This window comes from Ailuropoda melanoleuca, chromosome 10 (assembly GCF_002007445.2).
Source record: "Ailuropoda melanoleuca isolate Jingjing chromosome 10, ASM200744v2, whole genome shotgun sequence".
Taxonomy (NCBI): domain Eukaryota; kingdom Metazoa; phylum Chordata; class Mammalia; order Carnivora; family Ursidae; genus Ailuropoda; species Ailuropoda melanoleuca.
This window is the reverse complement of record NC_048227.1, coordinates 16,563,268-16,582,861: the sequence shown is the minus strand read 5'-3', so window position 1 is coordinate 16,582,861 and position 19,594 is coordinate 16,563,268. Positions and strand designations below refer to the sequence as shown.

Below are 19,594 nucleotides of genomic sequence, written 5' to 3'. Positions count from 1 at the left end.
TTTGTCTCCCCTCCCCGCCCCGACGGGGCGCCACGTGGGGCGCAGGGGGCACTGTGCCAAGCTCCAGCCGCCCCGCATTGCGAAAAGAAGGGGCGGGGGCCGGGGGAGGGGCGTGGCAAGACAAGGGGCGGGGCGAGCGCGTAGACTGATGGACAGGGCCGGCGCTCGCGGACTGAGGACAGGGACACTGCGGCCCATCCGTAGGTCTGCTGATCCCTTGACCAGTTGGCCTGTGGCTCCCCTCCCCCCTCCGCCTCCACTAGAGCTAGCCCCCCATCCCTGGGAGTCTGATTGATAGTGAGGGCGGCTTCAGCCAATCGCCCGCGGCGTCGGAGGCCGGGCCGCTCCGGCGGGGCCGGGAAGAGCTGTCCGCTAGCTGGTGGTGCTGAAAAGGGCGCCCAGAGGCGTTGCGAGGGAGGCCGCGGGGGGGGGGCGGGAAGTTGAAGCTGCCTGGCAGCTGGCCGGGGTCATGTATGTAAGAGAAGGGGTCTCTCCTCCCCAGATCTTGGCCTGTCGCCCCTTTGACTTCTCATAAACGTGGAAATTTGCCATTCTTCTGGAGGAGGGGAAAGCCCATTTCACATGAGCTGTAAAAGGGAAAGGGAAGTCCCGTGGGGAGGGGGTTAGTATCTGGATGTGGGCAGGGGGCATATAGGAGAGCTGAGCAAGCGTGAACCCAGCTGTGCCGCCCCTCGGCACCCTGGGAAGAGGAGATTTAGATTCCAGATGTGCTGGAAAGGCTGGGGGAAGGGGTTGTAATTACAGCTAGGACCAGAGTTTCCTTTGCCTCCCCTAGGGGCCGCGGGAGTGAGGATTACGGTCTGGCTCATGTGGTCCCTCCTTCCTCCATCTGCACTTCCTCCTTCTCCCTCTCCACCCCCGTCGCCCCCAAATAAATCCCAGGCCCCTCCCTTCGCCCGTCCCCAGGATCTGACGTGGGCTCGACACCTTTCTCAGCTTCTCCCTCCCGCAGCTCCAGTGCCCGAGCCTCGAGCCTCGGCTCTCCAGGTTCCGCAACCCCCTCCCCTCCCCACCAAGCCCCGCTAGAGCACAGTAGGAACCCTCCCGATCCTCGACCCCACCCCAGACCCCCAGAAGCTGTCTTGCCTCTCCCCACTTCCCCAGCTTGGGATCCAGCTAGCTCGGTGGACCCAGGCGCCCGAGGGAGAGGGTAACCCAGGCGACCCAGCCCCTTCGGCCTTCTCGGTCCCACCCCCTGCAGCCGGAGCCGCGCCCCCTCTTCCACAGAACCGATAGCAGAGGACAGAGGAGACTGGGCAAGGAGGGGTGGGATCCAGGCGACCCCCAGCCCAATTCTGCCCCTCCATCCCAAGAGGCAGAGAAATTTCCTTCCTTGCTAACTGCTAGCAGGAAAAAAAAGAAAAGAAGGAAGGAAGGAAGAAAATTAAAGGGAAGGATAAAAGGAGACAGAGGAAAGGTGACAGATTATTTAGGAGAGGCGCAGAGGAGAGAAATCGGTGTGAGTCGCCATGGGGACTCCCAGGGCCCAGCACCCGCCGCCTCCCCAGCTGCTGTTCCTAATTCTGCTGAGCTGTCCCTGGATTCAGGGTAAGAACGTGGGAGCGTGGGGGTAGGCCCTGGGACGGTCCCCAGCTGGGTCCTCTACCATCCTTTCTCTGAACATCCTGGGCTTTCTGAGCTTCTGGGGGAGGGGAGGGGTACAGCTGACAGGGAAGGGGCAAGTCAGGGCTTTCTGGCTTGTACCTGGAGCCCTAACCCCCAATACTGAGAAGGTGGTGAAATGAATGAGGGGAGCTTTTACCAGCATCTCAGGGGTTAAATCCAGGAAGAAGGGCTGGGGAAGTTGGGGGGATGCCTGCGGAGGTGGCAGAAGCATGCAGGGTACCTGGGTGGGAGATGGAGGTGCCGGGAGAGATGCCAGGCACTGCACACGCAAATGTTCTTGGACGTATGGACAAAGGCAGATGAACAGAGGCAGTGCTCAGAGCCCAGATATTCAGTCCTCTATTCTGACCCCTCGCCAGACTCCAGGGAAGCAGGCAGAGACTGCAAAGAATGAGAGAGAGAGAGAGAGAGGGAGAGAGAACCACATTGCAGAGACAGAAACCCAGAGAGAAAGCTGGGCATTGCGGAAGCAAGGGCTGGGAGGTGCTGCCAGACCCTCCGCAGGGCTCCAGGGTTGGGGGAAGAGCACCATCGAGGGGAAAAGGAAGGTAGCACTGTGGCCCCGCTCCACTCTGCGGGCGCTGTCCAGGGTTCATAAGAGCCAAGATGCTCAGTGAAGGCCCACACAGCAGGGGGCGGGGGGGGGGAGGAAGTGTAGGAGTGCGAGGGGCAGCTGGGAGCCCCTCCTCCAATCTTGGCTCTCAGCCCAGTCTGGGACCCTCTGAGCTCCTGCAGGCCCAGCTGACTGAGGGGGGAGGAAGAGCTCTGGAAAAGATCTTTCTGGAGAAGGAAGGAGTGTGGGGCAGTGGAAGGGCTCACACAACTTCATCTCCTAGGTCTGCCCCTGAAGGAAGAAGAGGTACTGCCAGAGCCTGGAAGTGAGGCCCCCACAGTAGCCTCTGAGGCTTTGGCCGAGCTGCTCCATGGGGCCCTGCTGAGGAGGGGTCCAGAGATGGGCTACCTGCCGGGTGAGGCTCCCAGAGTGGCAGGAGTGACACAGAGAAAGAGGAAGGGACATTAGCTCGGGGAGATGGGGACCCGAGCCAGTGACACTCAGAGAGAGATGGTTAGAGAGAGTCAGAACAGCATAGACAGAGAACCAGGGCAATTGAGACCAAATGATCAGAAGCCAGAGCCAGACAGAAAAACAGACCATTAGTGAGACAGACGGAAACTCAGAGAACCAGAGCGTAAGGAATAGGGGGGGAGAGAGACAGAAAGAAAGAGAAATGCAGAGAGTAGCAGATTTAGAATCATACGATCAGAGAGCCACAAGAATACTAAACAGAGAAGAAGAGTTCCAGAGAGAGCAAAAGAGAGGAAGAGGAGGGGGAAAGGCGTATGCAGGAAAGGGAGTCGGGTCTGAACGGGGAAGCATGGAGAGGCTCAGGGAGACTGTCAGAGAGCAGAAGGGTCTGGGTAGAGAGGTGGAGAGGGAGGGGTGGGGAAGTCAGGCTGTGGAAGCCTTGGGAGAAGGTGCAGAGTTCGGGTGCGGAAGGGAGAGGTGGGGGGGCCTGCAACTTGTGGGGGAGGCCTTTTGGGTTCAGTGGGGGGGGCCCCCAGTTTCCCTCAGCCCTGCTGCTCCCCACCCATGGCCCACCAATTGCTCCTTCTGCACCCTGACTTCCCTTGCACTGTCCCAGGATCTGATCCAGACCCCACACTAGCCACCCCTCCAGCCGGCCAGACTCTTGCAGCGCCCTCCCTGCCACGGGCCACTGAGCCAGGGACAGGGCCTCTGACAACAGCTGTAACCCCTAAAGGGGGCAGGGGGGCAGGCCCCACCGCGCCAGAGCTGCTGACCCCGCCCCCGGGAACTACGGCCCCGCCCCTTCCTGGCCCCGCCTCCCCAGGCCCGCCCCTCGTGCCTGAGGGAGGAGAGGAGGAGACCACGACCACCATCATCACCACGACAACTGTTACCACCACGGTGACCAGCCCAGGTGAGGCGTTTGAAAGGGAATGGGGACAGTGTGCAGGAGCATGAGTGGAGGAGGGTGGGATGCAGGAAGAGAGGCTGCTGGAAACGCGGGGAAGAAGAGGTCTGGTACAGATGGGAGAGGGGCTAAAGCTCAATAATAACGAAGGCTGGCATGTGTCTACCCTTGCTGGGTACCAGCACTGTCCCACGTGTTTTATCTCTATTACAACTGGGGAAGGGAGTTGTGGGCATGGGAGGGAGAGGGAGCAGCGGATAAAGATGGGGAGGGGTGCTGGGGACAAGACAGGTGAAGGCTCCCAGAGTTGCTTGGCTGGGAGGGCAAGAACACAGGGATTCACTCAACTCCGGCCCCTTGTGTCCCTTTAGTTCTGTGTAATAACAACATCTCTGAGGGTGAAGGGCACGTGGAGTCTCCAGACTTGGGGAGCGTGGCCAGCCGCACTGCGGGCCTCCTGGACTGCACATACAGCATTCACGTCTACCCTGGCTACGGCATTGAGATCCAGGTAACTGGACTTTGAAGCCCCCAAGCCCTCTCCTCTGGGCCCAGGTGTGTGCACAGATCTGGCCTGGGAACCAGAGAAACTTTTCTGACTCAAATGCGCCTGTTTTCTGAGGATCTCAAAGACTCTCCTGGAGTTCTATAATCTGGCCAGTCACCGTTGTATTTGGGCTGCCACATACAGGGGAAAGGAAGGCAGACGGTGGGAGACTTAGGGGTCACCTACCCTGCCTGACTCGCCCTGGGTCGGGGGGGTGTCTGGGTCTGGCTTCTTTAGGTGCAGATGCTGAACCTCTCTCGGGAGGAGGAACTCCTGGTGCTGGCTGGTGGGGGGTCCCCAGGCTTGGCTCCCCGACTCCTGGCTAACTCCTCCATGTTGGGAGAAGGACAGGTCCTTCGGAGTCCAACCAACCGGCTGCTCCTGCACTTCCAGAGCCCACGGGTCCCAAGGGGCGGAGGCTTCAGGATCCACTATCAGGGTGAGGAATCTGGGGAGCTGGTGGAAGGGCAGAGGCCACACTGGGCACAAGGGACATCTCTGGGAGGCTTCTTAGCACAAGGAGATGTCAGGGGCTTTTCCTCCTGACTAGGACCCTGGGGGGCAGAGCCCTCAGAGGAGATCTAGACACACTTATTTCATACACTCACAGACCTGTGTCTGGGTGTGCACACATCCGGGTGGCAGTTCCTCCATTCACTCAACAAAGGTTTATTGAGCACCCATTTCATACCAGCCCTGTGCTGTCCTTGGAGAGAGGAAGGAACAAGCCAGATATAAATCTTCAAAGAACTCAGAATCTAGGTAAGGAGATGGACAAGTAATCAGGATGATTATAATTCAGTGAGATAAGGACCTATATCCCAATGATGAAGGAAACACAGGCAGAAGGAACAAATTTCAGAGGGACCTAAATTTCTCCTGAGGAATATAGAGACACCTTCTTGGAGGAGGTAACAAAGCTGGGACCCAAAAGATATGCTACTAGGGGAAGGGTGGGAGGGGGAGAAAAAGGAAGGCAGGTGTCCAGCTGGATGGAAAAGCATGACCCCCTTGAGGAGTTGAAGTAATTCAGGATGGAAGATAGAATTGTCCTAGCTGTGTGACCTGGGGTGAGTTACTTAACCTTTCTGTGCCCCACTGTCTCATCTGAAAAATGGAGATCATAATACTTGGCTCATGGTATGATTAGGAAGACCAAATTAACTAAATAATACATGTCAAGTGCTTAAAATAGTGTCTGGTACACAGCGAGAGCTCAGAAATATCAGTCACTGCCACAGAAAAGCCCAGAAAGTGGTGGGAGAGAAGCAGGCTACAAGAGATCAGACTAGGAGGTAGGTTGGATTCAGATCATGAAAGGTCTCATCAGCTTCAGTAAGGAGTACAGACGGCTTTATCCTGCAAGGGACGTGGAGACATTTTGAAATGTTTTAAGCAAGATAGTGACAGCCTCAGATTTGTGACCTAGAAAGATCTGCTGACTTTGGGGGGTGTGGGAGGGGATTGTATCCATGCACGACTGCATTCATGAGCACCACCCACAGACAACCTACACACAGGTGCACGTCCGTACTCACCTGTGTGTACGGGAACCTTCCCACAGTGCAAGTGTATGCGCTAGCATACATGTGTGCGTGAGGCCAGGGGCCCGGCCCACTGTCCCATTCCAGACACTGCTGCCGTCTCCAAAGTCCCTTCCTGTGCTCCTCAGAAACAGTGAGGGAACTGTGTTTTGGGCCAATGTCCCCTTCACATCACCTCATGGCCTTGCCTGCCTCTTGTGTGCAGCTGACCCCAGATCCCTTGTGGGCCTTTTCAGGACACACACAACCCATATCCCTGCCTCACACCCTTTCCAGTTTCTCCTGAGGCCTCTGCTTGGGCCCCAGACACTCATGTGTGCAAGGTGGAGAGACCTATTCGTGGAGGGGCCAGTGAGTTGGGGACCACGTAATTGGCTGTCAGGTCGGCAGGGAGCAAAGGCATGCCTGAGGGCCTAGGGCCGATGGCTGGACTTCCAATGTTACAAAATGGCTCCCTGCTGGCTCCCTTAAGCAGCCACTTCCCTAGGGCACTGAAAATAGGACTCTTTAGACAAAGTGGAACATTTGGGGAAGCAGGGCTATTGCATAAATTGGCCTTCATTACCTGCCTCGGTCTTCCCTGCTTTGCGGTTTCTCCAGGCACCTTTGGGACCGAGGCCCTGTTTAAGCCCTCCCCAGTCTGCCCTAGCTGGGGCCTCTGGTCCAGAGTGGCCTCATTAGCTTCTCTGAAAGGCCAAAGGCTCCATCACTGCTCACCCCGCGCCCAGCAAATGTTCCCATTTACAAAACCCTGGTGCCAACTGTTGGTATATGTGCTTCTCGCGGCACCCCTGATGGTGGCTGTTGGCCACGCCACCTCTGAGAGAAAGAAAGGCTGTACGGATGGTCAGCCCCCCGCAAGTACACTGCAGAGTCGGAAGGCCCATCCTCAGCCCTAACTCCCAGTCGCTCATTCATCGAGACTGAGGGGCAAGTGCTTAAGATTTTCTGAGCACTTTCAATGTGTGAGGCGGTCTGCGTGTTCCTTTCCTTTAACTGGAAGGCCAGTTGTCAATGATAGGACTTATTACTGCTATTTACAGGTGACAGGCTTTCGAGGTGGCATCATCTGCCCAAGGCCACACAGCAAATAAGTCGTGGAACTAGAACTGGAAGTCAGGTCTGCCCGTCTCCCAATCCAGGGCTCTGTTGTACTATTGCCTACCACCTCTGGGCTGCATGGATTGGTCACTTAGGCTAGGCTTTTGGGAGACAAAATAAATAAGGCCTGGTTCAGTCTCACCATGGCGGTAGACAGCAGTGCATGTGATGATAAAATAATGCATGTGCAGGTGTGGAAGCAAGAAAGAAACTAACTCTATGGGAAAGGGGAGGGGTCAGGAAGACTTCCTGGAAGAGGTGGTACTTAAGTTACTCCTTGAAAGATGAGAAAGAGAGGGAAAAGGGCTTTGCAGGTAGGGGAAATGATGTGGAAAAATATGAAGTCACAAAACTACATTGTGTAGGCCGTGTGGGCTGCGGGTGCTAAGAACTGAAGCTGTAGGTGTTGGGCTGGACGCAGCAGTGGAAAGGGCTTGGATGTCAATCCAAAGCATTTGGGCTTGATTCTGGCGGTCGTGGAGAGCCATCAAGAGGCTAATATTTATTTAACCACTGTGTTCTAGAAGCTTTTGGGGTCTATCTCATTAGACTGCGGACTCCCAAAGGACAAGGCCTGGGTCTTTTTCACCTCTTTGCGCTAGTGCCCAGCCAAGGAAATGCTTGTTGAATTTGAAGTAGGGAGACCAGGTCTCTGACAGAATCACTCAGGGCTGGAGAGTCAGCAAAAGCAAAGACCCAGGCAAGCTGGTACCTCCCAAGCATGGCTACCCAGAGCCTGCCCCTCCTGCAGAGACCCAGCTTTGGTGCAGACCCAGCTTCCTGCACCCAGGAAGCCCTTCTTGGTGAACTCTGCCCAGTCTGAAACAGACACGCAGAACTGTGTCAGGACCAAATTTAGAATCCATTGTCTACTGCCAAGTCCCTCCTTCCCTCCCTTCCCTCTTCCTCCCTTCTTCCCTTCCTTCCTTCCCTCCTTCCCTCCTTCCTATCCTTTTCCAGTTTACTTATTTAAGTAATCTCTACACCCAGCGTGGGGCTCAAACACATGACCCCAAGATCAAGAGTCCCACGCTCTTCCGCCTAAGCCAGCCAGGAGCCCCCCACCCCAAGTCACTTTCTATTTATTTATCTCCTGTGATTCCACAAGAATTTCAGGAGGCTTTCAAAAAATAACACAGCAAAATTAAATAAAATAAGAAGGAAATTGGTACCAGGAAGTGCTTATTAAAGACGAAAAAAACAGAATGTGGACAGACAAGCGGCCGTTGCTAGGGACAAGCCTGAATCTGGTTCTGAGCTTCTTAGCAGCCAGCACAAAAAGAGAGATCACTCAGTTCTCACTGCAAGAGAGGAGAAGAGAAACCATTTCCTTACGGAAAGCAAAGCTCTTCCTAGCACTTGGCCTTCCCTGGGGGATTCACTGAGGGCGCACTGAGTATTAAGGTCTGCAATGACAAGATAGCCAAAGTTCGTAAAGGAGTTTCATGTGGTTCGTCTGGATGAAAGCTGAGGGTCTACTCCCACCACGCACCTCAGTGGAAGAGAGCGTGAGTGCGCAGAGGGGAGAAAACGCAATGAGGCACTTGATAACCCATTGCTACATCTGGGAAACAGGTCGCAGCCTTACTCTGGCTACCTCACAAGCACTGCATGGACTCATTTTAGAAGCTAAACAAGCTCTGCAAACACTATTTGTTACTATCAGAGCTGGATGGGTTCACAATGGTCAACTGAGTTGCCCGAGGTCACTCCAGCAAAGGGGTGCTAAGGCCGAATTTCTTTAAGTCTCAGATTCTTCATCTATAAAATGGAGGCCAAAGTGGGTAGATTACAAAGACTGGGGGAGAGAAGGGATGTTGAGGTTACCTCTTGGTGAGACCAAGTGCCCGAGTGAGAGCTGCGGTATGGAGCCAGCCTGTGCCGCCAGGGGGACCTGGGAAGAGGGAAGGAAGTGCTAGGGGATTGGTGAGAGAGGGGAGCATGGGAAACGAGTCCTCCTTCTCCCTGCTCTGCCTGATCTAGCCTACCTCCTGAGCTGCGGCTTCCCTCCCCGGCCGGCCCATGGGGACGTGAGCGTGACAGACCTGCACCCTGGGGGCACTGCCACCTTCCACTGTGATTCAGGCTACCAGCTGCAGGGGGAGGAAACGCTTATCTGCCTCAACGGCACCCGGCCAGCCTGGAGCGGTGAACCCCCCAGCTGCATGGGTGAGTCTCCTGCACGATAGGTGGGGCTTCTGTCCTGGGAGCCACATTGGGAGGGTACTATCTTGGGGGTCTCTGTCTTTGGGGAACACGCAGCTTGAAGGGGTTTTGCCTGGAAGACGCCCTATCCTGGTGTCTCCATCTGGAGCTCTTTACACAGGTCTCTACCCTTGGAGAATCTCCATCCTTGGTTGAGGGGGAGGTCTCTACCTGGGGATGTCCTACCTAAAGGGTTTCCATCTGGGGCATCACCATTCTCGAGGTCTGTTCTTTCGGAGACTCCTTGTCCTCAAGGAAGCCATTCTGGAGGTCCATATCTAGAGGGTCTCCATCCTGGAGAATCTTCATCCTGGGGATCCCATCTTGAAGATTTCCCATTTGAGGGCTTCAATTTTGGGGATCCCTAACTCCCCATGCCAGGGTGTCCACATCTGGGGAGTGTTTATATTAGCAGAATTTCCATCCTAGGGGGTGTGCATGCTGGGGGGGTTTCTATCCTAGGGCTGCTTGCCTACCTGGGTCCCGTCCTTGGAGAAGGTCTCATCCTCTGGGATGAGCCTGTAGGGCAGAGACCACCCTGAGGCCAGGTCCTAACCAAAGGTAGGGATGTAACAGCTCTGAAGACACGAGGATAAGTCACCTTAACATGTGGCCCCTCTTCCCCCAGCATCCTGTGGTGGCACCATCCACAATGCTACACTGGGCCGCATTGTGTCCCCTGAGCCTGGGGGAGCGGCAGGGCCCAACCTCACCTGCCGTTGGGTCATTGAAGCAGCTGAGGGACGCCGGCTTCACCTGCACTTTGAGAGGGTCTCACTGGATGAGGACAATGACCGGTGAGGGTCTGGGCCTTGGGTCAGAGGTGCCCACCTCCAGGAAATAGGAAGGTTGCAGTGGGGAGTCAGACAGATCTGGGGTGGATGCCAGTTAAAATGGGTGTAAACACAGATTAGTTCCTCCCCTTTCTTAGGCGGTATGTCTGTGCAAACTTAGACTCGTAGGCCCTGTCTGTGCCTCAGTTTCCTCCGCAGTAGAATGGAGATACTAGAACCTCCTTCTGAAGGCTTCTGTGAGGATAAATGTGTTGAGATACGTGAAGTGCTGAGAAGGGTGCCTGGCACACAGTGGGCCCCGTAAATGTCTTTGTCATTGTCATCAGCATCGGTACCATCTCTCACCTAATGAACGGCTACCTCAGCTCTGCCACTAGTTGCTCTGTGATGTTGGGCAAGTGACTCTTTCTGGGCCTCAATTTCCTCATCTATAAAATCAGGGATAATAACTCGAGGGCTCTTGTGAAAAGTAAATGAGATAGAATGTGTGAAGGCTTAGCGTACATGGTACCTAGTCAATGTTTGAAAGCAATAGCTGTGAAAGTGAGTTAGGAGAGCCGGCAAGAGCCGAGGCAGCTTCTGAGGGGAAACTGAGCCCCTGGCCACCCTTCTGTCCATTCCAGGCTGATGGTGCGCTCAGGGGGCAGCCCCCTCTCCCCAGTCATCTATGACTCGGACATGGATGACGTCCCAGAGCGGGGTCTCATCAGTGATGCCCAGTCCCTCTATGTGGAGCTGCTTTCAGAGACACCTGCCAATCCCCTGCTGCTAAGCCTCCGATTTGAAGGTAAGTGTCCTCCCCTCAGGGACCCCAATTCCTGCACTTTCCCTCTTGCTGATGGCCAGGTACGGTCACAAGCACATACACTCTCTGCTCATCTCTGTGTTTGGAACTCTGGAACCTAACTTCCTCCCCACCCGAAAACTACAGAATCCCCTCTTATGGACCTCTTCTAATTCCTGAGGTGGCTTTTCCTGTTTAAGTCTCACGGATGGCTGGATCTAGGTACACAGCCAAGAGACCAGGCACCTTCATCTCTCAGGGCTTTCCTATGTTAGCTTCACTGTCAGTCAGGCTTTCAGTCTGTGGGGCACCTAGCAGTTCCAGACTGACATACCACTGACATAGTAAGTCCATCAGAAAGAGAAAGGGTCCCACTTTCCTAAGAGCTTCAGCAAAAATGCCAGGAAGGGCTTTCATTTCCCTGGCTTGGGTCATGTGTCTACACCTGAGCCAATCAGTGAAGCTAGGGGCAGGTGGTGTTATGATTGGCAGATCCACATCACATGACCAACCATAGTCGGCCCCAGCCTGATCTCATAGACTGGAAGTGGGGGAGGCATGTGTCCCAAAATGAAAGTAGGAGTGCTGTGAACAGAAGATGGGGGACTAGATGCTGGATAGGTAGAAACAAGGAGGTCAGTGATCATGGGAGAAGAGACATTTGAGCTGGGCCTTCGTGGATAGAGAGAATTTTATTTTATTTTATTTTATTTATTTTTTAGAGAGTGGGGGGTGGGGTGGGGAAGGGCAGAGGGAGAGAGAGAATCCCAAGCAGACTCCACACCCAGTGTGGAACCCAACGTGGGGCTCAATGTCACAACTATGAGACCATGACCTGGCAGAAATCGAGAGTCAGACCCTTAACTGCCTGAGCCACCCAGGTGCTCCTGGGATAGAGAGAATTTTAAAAAGAGCGAGAGTAGGGATGAGCATCTCAGGTGAATGGAACAGTGTGAGCAACAGTAAAGAGGTAGAGAAAGGCCTGGTAGGTTTGGGAAACAGAATTCCAGTGTGGAACAGAGGCTTTGTGTGAGCAGTAGCAGGAGGGAGACAAAGAAAGTGAAATGCTCAGAGATGGGAGGGGCTGGTTTCTGGTATGAAATCAAGGGAGAAATGGAATTGGCACTGGGCCCTGATGGATGCATAGGATTTGGACATGACACCTCATCAGGTGTAACAGTGAACTAGAACAGCAGATCTGAAAAGTGAATGGCCTGTTAGATTTGAAAATGTGAAAAGAATTCCCAGGTTTGAGGTCTGCCTGCCTAGTTGTGGGCCATTGCTGCTCCAAGGAGCTTCAGGTTCCTCTCCACAGATCATTTTGCAGCTAAGATATGAGCACGTGGGCAAAACTGAAAATGCTCTCCAAATGTTCATTTTTGCTGAGTTAGTCCAAAGTCAAAATTGAGTAGCTTCTGCATTCCCTGTACTTTTGGATTCCAGCTACAGCATAATCAAGGGTGGGGAGAATCTGGGTTGTTTTGTTTTTTAAGATTTATTTATGGGGGGCACCTGAGTGGCTCAGTCATTAAGCGTTTGCCTTTGGCTCAGGGCGTGATCCCAGGGTCCTGGGATCGAGCCCCACATCAGGCTCCCTCCTCTGCGGGGAGCCTGCTTCTTCCTCTCCCACTCCCCCTGCTTGTGTTCTCTCTCTCCCTGGCTGTCTCTCTCTCTCTGTCAGGTAAATAAATAAAATCTTTAAAAAAAAATAAAAACATTTATTTATGGGGCACCTGGGTGGCTCAGTTGGTTAAGCGGCTGACTCTTGGTTTCAGCTCAGGTCATGATCTCAGGCTCATGAGATCAAGCCCCAAGTCAAGCTCTGGGCTCAGTGGGGCATCTTCTTGAGATTCTCTCTCCCTCTCCTTCTGCCCCTCCCCACCCCTGCATTCTCTCTCTCTCTCTCTCTCTCAGATTTATTTACGGAGAGAGAGAGAGAGACAGAGAGCATAAGCAGGGGGAGGGGCAGAGGGAGAGGGAGAAGCCACAAACAGACTGTGAATGAGTACGGAGCCCAGTGTGGCCTCCATTTGATCTCATGACCCTGCAGGCATCACCTGAGCCGAAACCAAGAGTTGGACGCCTAACTGACTAAAGTACTCAGGCGCCCCTCTAACTGTTATTTTTGAGGAGAGAACACACCTGCATGAGCCAGTTCTCCAAAGGCAGCCTTTCCCCTCCCTCCTCTGCAGTTTCCAAAACCAAGTGGCTCTGGCTGGGAATCAAGCAGTCTGGGTTTGAGACTGGATTCTGCCACTGCCCTACTGTGTGACATTGGGCAAGAGACTTTTTTCGTCTGTGGACCTCCGTTTCCTCATCTGTAGAATGGGGGTTGGGATTTGACTAGCCTAGGGGTTTCCCTCCAGAGGCCAGGAAGGTAACATAAATGTGTGAGTGAGAAGGGTTAGGGTCTGGGGGAGACTAGGGAGTGAAAACTAAGCCCAAAGTCATTCCATTTTAAACAGCCCACTGAGTGGCCAAACGACATTTGAATTCAGCCCACGCCCCCCCCAGTCTGAGATCCCCTGAGGCCTGTCCTCATGCTTACTTTCTGCAACTGACCCCTCTCAAGCCTTTGAAGAAGATCGCTGCTTCGCTCCCTTCCTGGCACATGGCAATGTCACCACCACGGACCCTGAGTACCGCCCAGGGGCACTGGCCACCTTCTCGTGCCTCCCAGGATATGCCCTGGAGCCTCCCGGCCCTCCAAATGCCATCGAATGTGTGGATCCTACAGAACCCCACTGGAACGACACTGAGCCAGCCTGCAAGGGTGAGCCCTCCACGTCGCTAGGAGCTCCTTTGGTCTGCAGACTACCCCTGAGCTGGGGATCTTAGGAAGGCCATTCAGGAGGGAGACTTGCATATCCAAACCCAGTAAACCCAGACCTTGGGTAAATCCTTGTCCTTTTCAGAAATAGTTTTTGTAGCTGAATAACTGGTGGGTTTGTTACAGAAGTTAGGGGTCATGACCCAAACGTTTTGAAGAGCTCTAGCTGGAGCTAAGCCCTGGGATTGTTGGGGGGGGGGCGGTGGGAGAATGCATAGGCTGGAGAGTGGGCGGGGTTAGGTGAGAGCAGGGCCCGGGATTGGGCACAAGAAACAGGTGGGTAACAGGTAACAGGAAGCTTGTGAGGCGGTCTAGTGCACACAGCTGGGAGTGGTGAGGCCCTTGGTGAGTTCTGAATCTGCCCCCCTTCTCCCCAGCCATGTGCGGAGGGGAGCTGTCAGAGGCTGCTGGTGTGGTCCTCTCTCCCGACTGGCCCCAGAGCTATAGCCCCGGCCAAGACTGCGTGTGGGGCCTGCATGTCCAGGAAGAGAAGCGCATCTTGCTCCAAGTTGAGATGTACGTTCGGGTGCTGCAGGGGGTGTGATGGGTGCGGGCTCAGTGAAGTGTGGTATGACAACACCCTAGCCTGCGCCAGGAGCCTGGCTGGCTACGCAAGATGAAAGAGGGGACTAAGGGTTCAGGATGGGTGTGTGGGTTGTCAGGTAGACCTAGGTACAAATCACTTTTGATTTGTTCAGGCGACTTTGGACAAGGACATGAGTAATGCAGCCTTCTGCAGGAGCTGTAGTGAAAAGGGGGTGTCTCTGACTTGGTGTCTCTCACTCTTCGGCTGTTTCTGGCCACCCCTGGAGTGGTTTCCAGGAACCCAGGCCCGAACTGCGTCCTAGTCACCAGCACCAGAGGTGGTGGTGGGTGTGGGGAGAAGCCAGTGAACTGATGTGGCATGAGATGGCCATGTGACCGGATGGAACCAGAAGTGGGCATGGTCCCAAAGCGGATACTGCTGACATGGCCCGCAGTTGGGCCGGTGGTAAAAGCATGGCCTGTGATTGGTCAGAGCTGGACTTGAGCGAGAAGGTGCAGCACCTGGGGAGGAGGAGGGACCAGAGAGTGCGAGGAGTTCCTAAGGAGTTGGGCTGGGAATCGGGAAACAGGAACTGGGAAGAGCCACAGAATAAGTGGAACCCGGAGCAGCTGGCATAGAGGAGAAGTCCGTGATTGGTCAAAGGTTGGCCAGACTTGGCATGGGGGAATGTGGACAGGGCTGGAGAGGAGGTAGGGTTACTAATGAACTGAGTTAGGGATTGGGCAGAACCGCACAGGAGGGGCCAATGGTAACCCAGCCCGCACAACTGGTTCCACTCCCTGCAGCCTGAATGTGCGTGAAGGGGACATGCTAACACTGTTCGACGGGGACGGTCCCAGCGCCCGAGTCCTGGCCCAGCTTCGGGGACCTCAACCGCGCCGCCGCCTCCTCTCCTCTGGGCCCGACCTCACGCTACAGTTCCAGGCACCGCCAGGGCCCCCGAACCCGGGCCTGGGGCAGGGTTTCGTGTTGCATTTCAAAGGTACCGGAGGTCTAGTGTCCTGAATTGGGCAGGGGTCCGGCAGGCCAGAGATTCCGGAAGGAGCGCGGTCCCCGAGGCTGGAAGGGAGCCCTGAGTCGGTCGCCCGACAGCCTCCAAACTCGCTGTCTCACCCCTGCAGAGGTCCCGAGGAACGACACGTGCCCAGAGCTGCCACCTCCGGAGTGGGGCTGGAGGACGGCCTCCCACGGGGACCTGATCCGGGGCACGGTGCTTACTTACCAGTGCGAGCCTGGCTATGAGCTGCTCGGCTCCGACATTCTGACCTGCCAGTGGGACCTGTCCTGGAGCGCAGCGCCGCCCGCCTGCCAAAAGAGTGAGCCCGGGCCCCGCCCAGGTCTCTCGTGGCCCCGCCCCTGCCCGTCGGGGTTGCGCAGCTCCGCTTGGGCTCCGCCCATCCCCTCTGCGTCCAGCTTCTGTCCCTTTTTGCCCCCCGGTTTCTCTTCCCTTCGCTCTGGATTCTGCCCGGATCCTTCTCAGGCCCCGTCCCTTAACCCTTTGGGTTCCACCGCTCTGATCCTCGGTGTCCCAAAACTGTCCCCTCTGGACCCCACTCTCATCTCCGGTCTGCGTCCCTCCCTCGTGCACTGTTCTGGGCTCTGACCACGGTTCCTCTGGGTCCCGCCTCACTGTGGTCCCGCCCCCACCATCTCAGCTCTCTGCTCCATTCTCCCGGTTCTAGACCCAGCTCCAGTCTCAGTCCCCAACCCGTGACATTAGGGGGAGTCACTTGGCTGGGGCCTAGCCTGGTTGGAGAACTTGGTTCATTTTAATGTAGTCACTGAAGCCCCATGCTGGGTTGGGGTTATGCAGAGGGGTTGGGGTCCCTCCCGACCCTGGCGGAGCTCACAGTCCAGAAGAGGGACAGACGCTTAAACAGCTCAGGATATTACAGAGCCCTAACTGCGGGGTGATTCGGGGCAAAGTACTTAACATCTCTGAGTCTTGGCTGCCTCGTCAGCGAAATAGTAATAAGGGCTGTGAAGAGTTTTCACACAGTACCTGTGCGAGTGAACGGTTCAGTAGCTGCTATAAATACGAAGACGCGCGGTGGGAAGAGGGGGTGCTCATTGTTCCAGGGAGGGGACAGGAGATTTCACAGAGGAGGTGATATTTGAAGGAGCTGGGACTGTTTATGTCTTAGAATACCAGAAAGGGGTGGCGTCTTGTCATTTTCTCCAAATTTTGGGAAGCCTGCCACAAGGATATGGGATAGTGGGTCTTCCACCCGGCCCTGGGGGGCAATGGTGGGACCGATGAGGTTAAGTTCAGGAAGGCAGATTTGGGCTGGACACAAGGAAAACTTTCTGGTTGATGCAGCTCCCCATCTCTAGAAGGATTCACAGGATGTCCAGCCTGAAAGCCAGACAGGACAGGGGAAGGGCTGGAGGCAGGGTCCAGAGGGTATAGGGCCTGGCCAAGGCAGCACGTTGAGCCTGAAGGTGAGCTGAGACCCAAGTCTCTGAATCTCAGCCCAGTGCTCTGGGGCTGTGACCTGCCCGACGGACTATGCACCAGTTATTTGACCGCCCTGAGCTCTGTGAGATGAGTCACGTTGAGCCCTCGGGATCATCAGGGTATAGGATACTATGTTTGTAAAGCATTTAGCGGAGGTCCATATACAAGAAATGGCTCTGCTTGTTACTTGCACAAGGCTGTAAACGGCACCTGCAGGGCAGGCTGTGCGAGTGCGTGGAGGGCGCTGGGAATGACGGAACGAGTGGAGCGGGAGGGCTGGGCCCCTCTAAAGAACGCAGCTGCTGTCCCGCCTAAGAGCCGCTGTGCTGCGGGGCTGGCGGCACTGGGATGTAGCTCATATGCTCTGGTACAGGGGCAAGATATTTCACATTTCATCCTAGGAGGGGGACCCGGCTTGCCCCCACCGCTCTTTTCCGGAAAAAGACTGAAATCTAAAATGCACCGAATTTTACATTTTCCCAACTTCTGATCTCTTCATTTGGAGGAGATGGTGGGAGATTGGGGTTTGCTTAGCGGGAAGACGGCCCACAGCTCAGGCGTCTCCCAGCACTCAGCTTCCGGGAGATCTTTTAAGGCCTGAGCTCCCGCTGAACTTGCCCTCCTGCCAACAGTCATGACTTGTGCTGACCCTGGTGAGATCAACAATGGGCACCGTACCACCTCAGACGCTGGCTTCCCGGTCGGCTCCCACGTCCAGTACCGCTGTCTGCCGGGGTACAGCCTGGAGGGGGCAGCCGTACTCACCTGCTACAGCCGGGACACGGGCACACCCAAGTGGAGCGACCGGGTCCCCAAGTGTGCCTGTGAGTCTGGGGACGCCCTGGGAAGGGTGGCCGGGTGGCCTGCTCAGCAGTGAGCTGGCAGGTGACTGACTTATACCCTGCAGTGAAGTATGAGCCATGCCTGAACCCAGGGGTGCCAGAGAACGGCTATCAGACGCTGTATAAGCATCACTACCAGGCGGGAGAGTCTCTGCGCTTCTTCTGCTACGAGGGCTTTGAGCTCATCGGCGAGGTCACCATCACCTGTGTGCCCGGCCACCCCTCCCAGTGGACCAGCCAGCCCCCACTCTGCAAAGGTGCCTGGGCAGATAGGGCAGGAGGGGGCACAGCAGGGTCTGGGGAGTGACGGGACTGGGAAAGTCAGGTAGCAAATTTGAGAGCGACGGTAACCCTGCTGAGCTCCGCATTCACCTCCTGTGGGCTCTGGTCCTCGAAGGTACATCCAGTGGTCCTGGGGAATCTCAAGGTCATGGAATTGTCCTAAGGGATGTAGCCGAGGGGGCTTTGGCTTGGAAGTCCCTGGCCCTCTGGATAGGTCTCAAGTTCCCCATTTTTGACAAATTCTACAAACCCTATTAGTTCAGACAGACCAAGAACCCTCAACTTTTAGGGGTCTGGAGAAGGAGGAAGAAGGCCCTGCCCTGACCACTCCTCCCCCCCACCCCCCACCAACAGAAGGATAAAGTTTAGGTTCAGCAGAGGGCAGAGAGAACCAGGCTGTCCAGCCCAGCCCCACTGGGCTCCCGGCCTCTACCCAGCCTCCTTCCCTCCCTGGCTCAGACCCCGTCCCCTCCCCCTCCTCTCCCTGCAGTGGCCTATGAGGAGCTCCTGGACAACCGAAAACTGGAAGGTCAGTGAGGGCACAGGTGGAGACCCAGGCCTGGCCAAGTCGGGAGGGCAAGGCAGAGGCCGGGGGCAGGAGGCCAGGCCCCGGAGGGGTGAGGCCCAGGGTTCGAGGCCCAGGGCAGGAGGCTGGGAGAGGCAAGTGGGCTGGGCCCAGCCCCAGCTCACTGGCCTCTCCTCTCCCCAGTGACCCAGACCACAGACCCATCGCGGCAGCTGGAGGGTGGGAACCTCGCCTTGGCCATCCTGCTGCCCCTAGGCCTGGTCATTGTCCTCGGCAGTGGCGTTTATATATACTACACCAAGTAAGTACCCTAGTCGGGGAGCTGCTGGCCAGGGCAGACGTCCTGCCTGCCTGGCACAGAAGCCTGGGTGAGGGGGGGTGGGGGGCTCACCTCTCGATAAGCCCCTCTATCTCCTCCCTCTCCCAGACTACAGGGAAAATCCCTCTTCGGCTTCTCGGGCTCCCATTCCTACAGCCCCATCACTGTGGAGTCAGACTTCAGCAACCCACTGTATGAAGCTGGGGTGAGCCCTTCCCCTCCCCCTGGAGAGCCACATCTCTCGGCTTCCCCAGGGCTCCAGATCTTCTCTCAAAGTCTCTGTAATACCCGTCTTGGGGATTTCAAACTCAGCCGCCTACAAAGGCTGCCTCAGTGAACACAGGAAGTCAGGTGTGGACGGTCGGGAGGGGCGGCGTGGTAGGGACTGTGGCTAAGTGGCCAACCTGTGCCCCATCTAGTCTGTAGTGGAAGCTTAGGCCCAATCGCCAGGTCTTCCAGTTGTTCAAGACAACCCAGAAACTCAGATTTGTGTGTGATTTTAAGATACCGTGAGAAGAACCAAATACCCACAGGCCGGATTCAGCCCTGTTCCCACCCCATGGTTCCCAAACCTCATGATAATGTTATTTTAAAAACCCCGGGTCCTTCCCCTCCCTGGTGGATGCCTCCTCCCATTTTCTTCCCTCTTCCATCCCATCCCGGTCCAGCAACTGATCCCATCTCTCTGTCTCCAGGATACACGGGAGTATGAAGTTTCCATCTGAACCCCAAGACTAAGGCTGCAGGACCAAGGACGCCCCTCCCCTCCCCATTCTGGGCAGGGAGGAATACAGGACGTTGTCCCTGGTTCCTTTCCTCCCTGCCTTGTAAATAGTCTCCTGGTCCCACGAGGGGGCTTTGATGGCCCCAGGGACCCTACCGTAAATAAACCAGCATCCTGCCACCCGAGCCTCCTCTTCTCAGTTGCCAAACAAGGGGCCTGCCCCTTTCCCTTCTGCCCTACTGGCTTTTGGACCCTGGGAGGGGAACTCAGCTCCCCTGCAACTCCTGGGGCCTCTTCGGCCCAGGGCACCCCCCAAGGACTGCCTGAGAGCTCTGCTGTTCCCTTGGCCTTGAAGGCTCTTCCCAGATGCTCTGGCCCCCAGGCCTCACCCCTGGGGTCTGGAGGGTCAGAAGAAGAGGGATGAAGGGGGAAAGCAAGGACAAGGCCCCCTCCCCGCTTCATGCCATCTCCGAACCCACAATCTCCCCACCTTCGCTTCTGGATTTT

General features: G+C 55.9%; 1 protein-coding gene across 6 annotated transcripts; it reads left to right on the top strand.

The window, feature by feature from the left end:
• The first annotated feature begins 607 nt into the window (after positions 1-607).
• SEZ6L2 (seizure related 6 homolog like 2) lies at positions 608-19,272 on the top strand. 6 transcript variants are annotated; one of them, XM_034670143.1, is made up of 18 exons: positions 608-1,569; positions 2,484-2,615; positions 3,411-3,590; positions 3,956-4,095; positions 4,369-4,570; positions 8,760-8,945; positions 9,610-9,778; positions 10,399-10,562; positions 13,132-13,332; positions 13,767-13,905; positions 14,722-14,918; positions 15,058-15,252; positions 17,027-17,218; positions 17,302-17,493; positions 18,009-18,047; positions 18,228-18,345; positions 18,472-18,568; positions 19,059-19,272. In XM_034670143.1, exons 1-18 carry the CDS (start codon positions 1,491-1,493, stop codon positions 19,086-19,088), a joined length of 2,652 nt encoding a protein of 883 aa, XP_034526034.1. In that variant the 5' UTR covers positions 608-1,490; the 3' UTR covers positions 19,089-19,272. The 6 variants fall into 6 exon arrangements, with proteins under 6 accessions (XP_034526034.1, XP_002927391.2, XP_034526032.1 ...); XM_002927345.4 differs by having other exon boundaries at positions 3,291-3,590; XM_034670141.1 differs by having other exon boundaries at positions 3,291-3,590; positions 18,447-18,568.
• The last annotated feature ends 322 nt before the right edge of the window (positions 19,273-19,594 follow it).

Excerpts from the sequence above, each read along its gene's own strand:
- SEZ6L2 (XM_002927345.4), top strand. The coding sequence starts at position 1,491 with ATGGGGACTCCCAGGGCCCAGCACCCGCCGCCTCCCCAGCTGCTGTTC. Across the intron at positions 2,616-3,290 it reads AGAGATGGGCTACCTGCCGG|GATCTGATCCAGACCCCACA; the intron begins GTGAGGCTCCCA and ends GCACTGTCCCAG. Across the intron at positions 3,591-3,955 it reads CACCACGGTGACCAGCCCAG|TTCTGTGTAATAACAACATC; the intron begins GTGAGGCGTTTG and ends GTGTCCCTTTAG.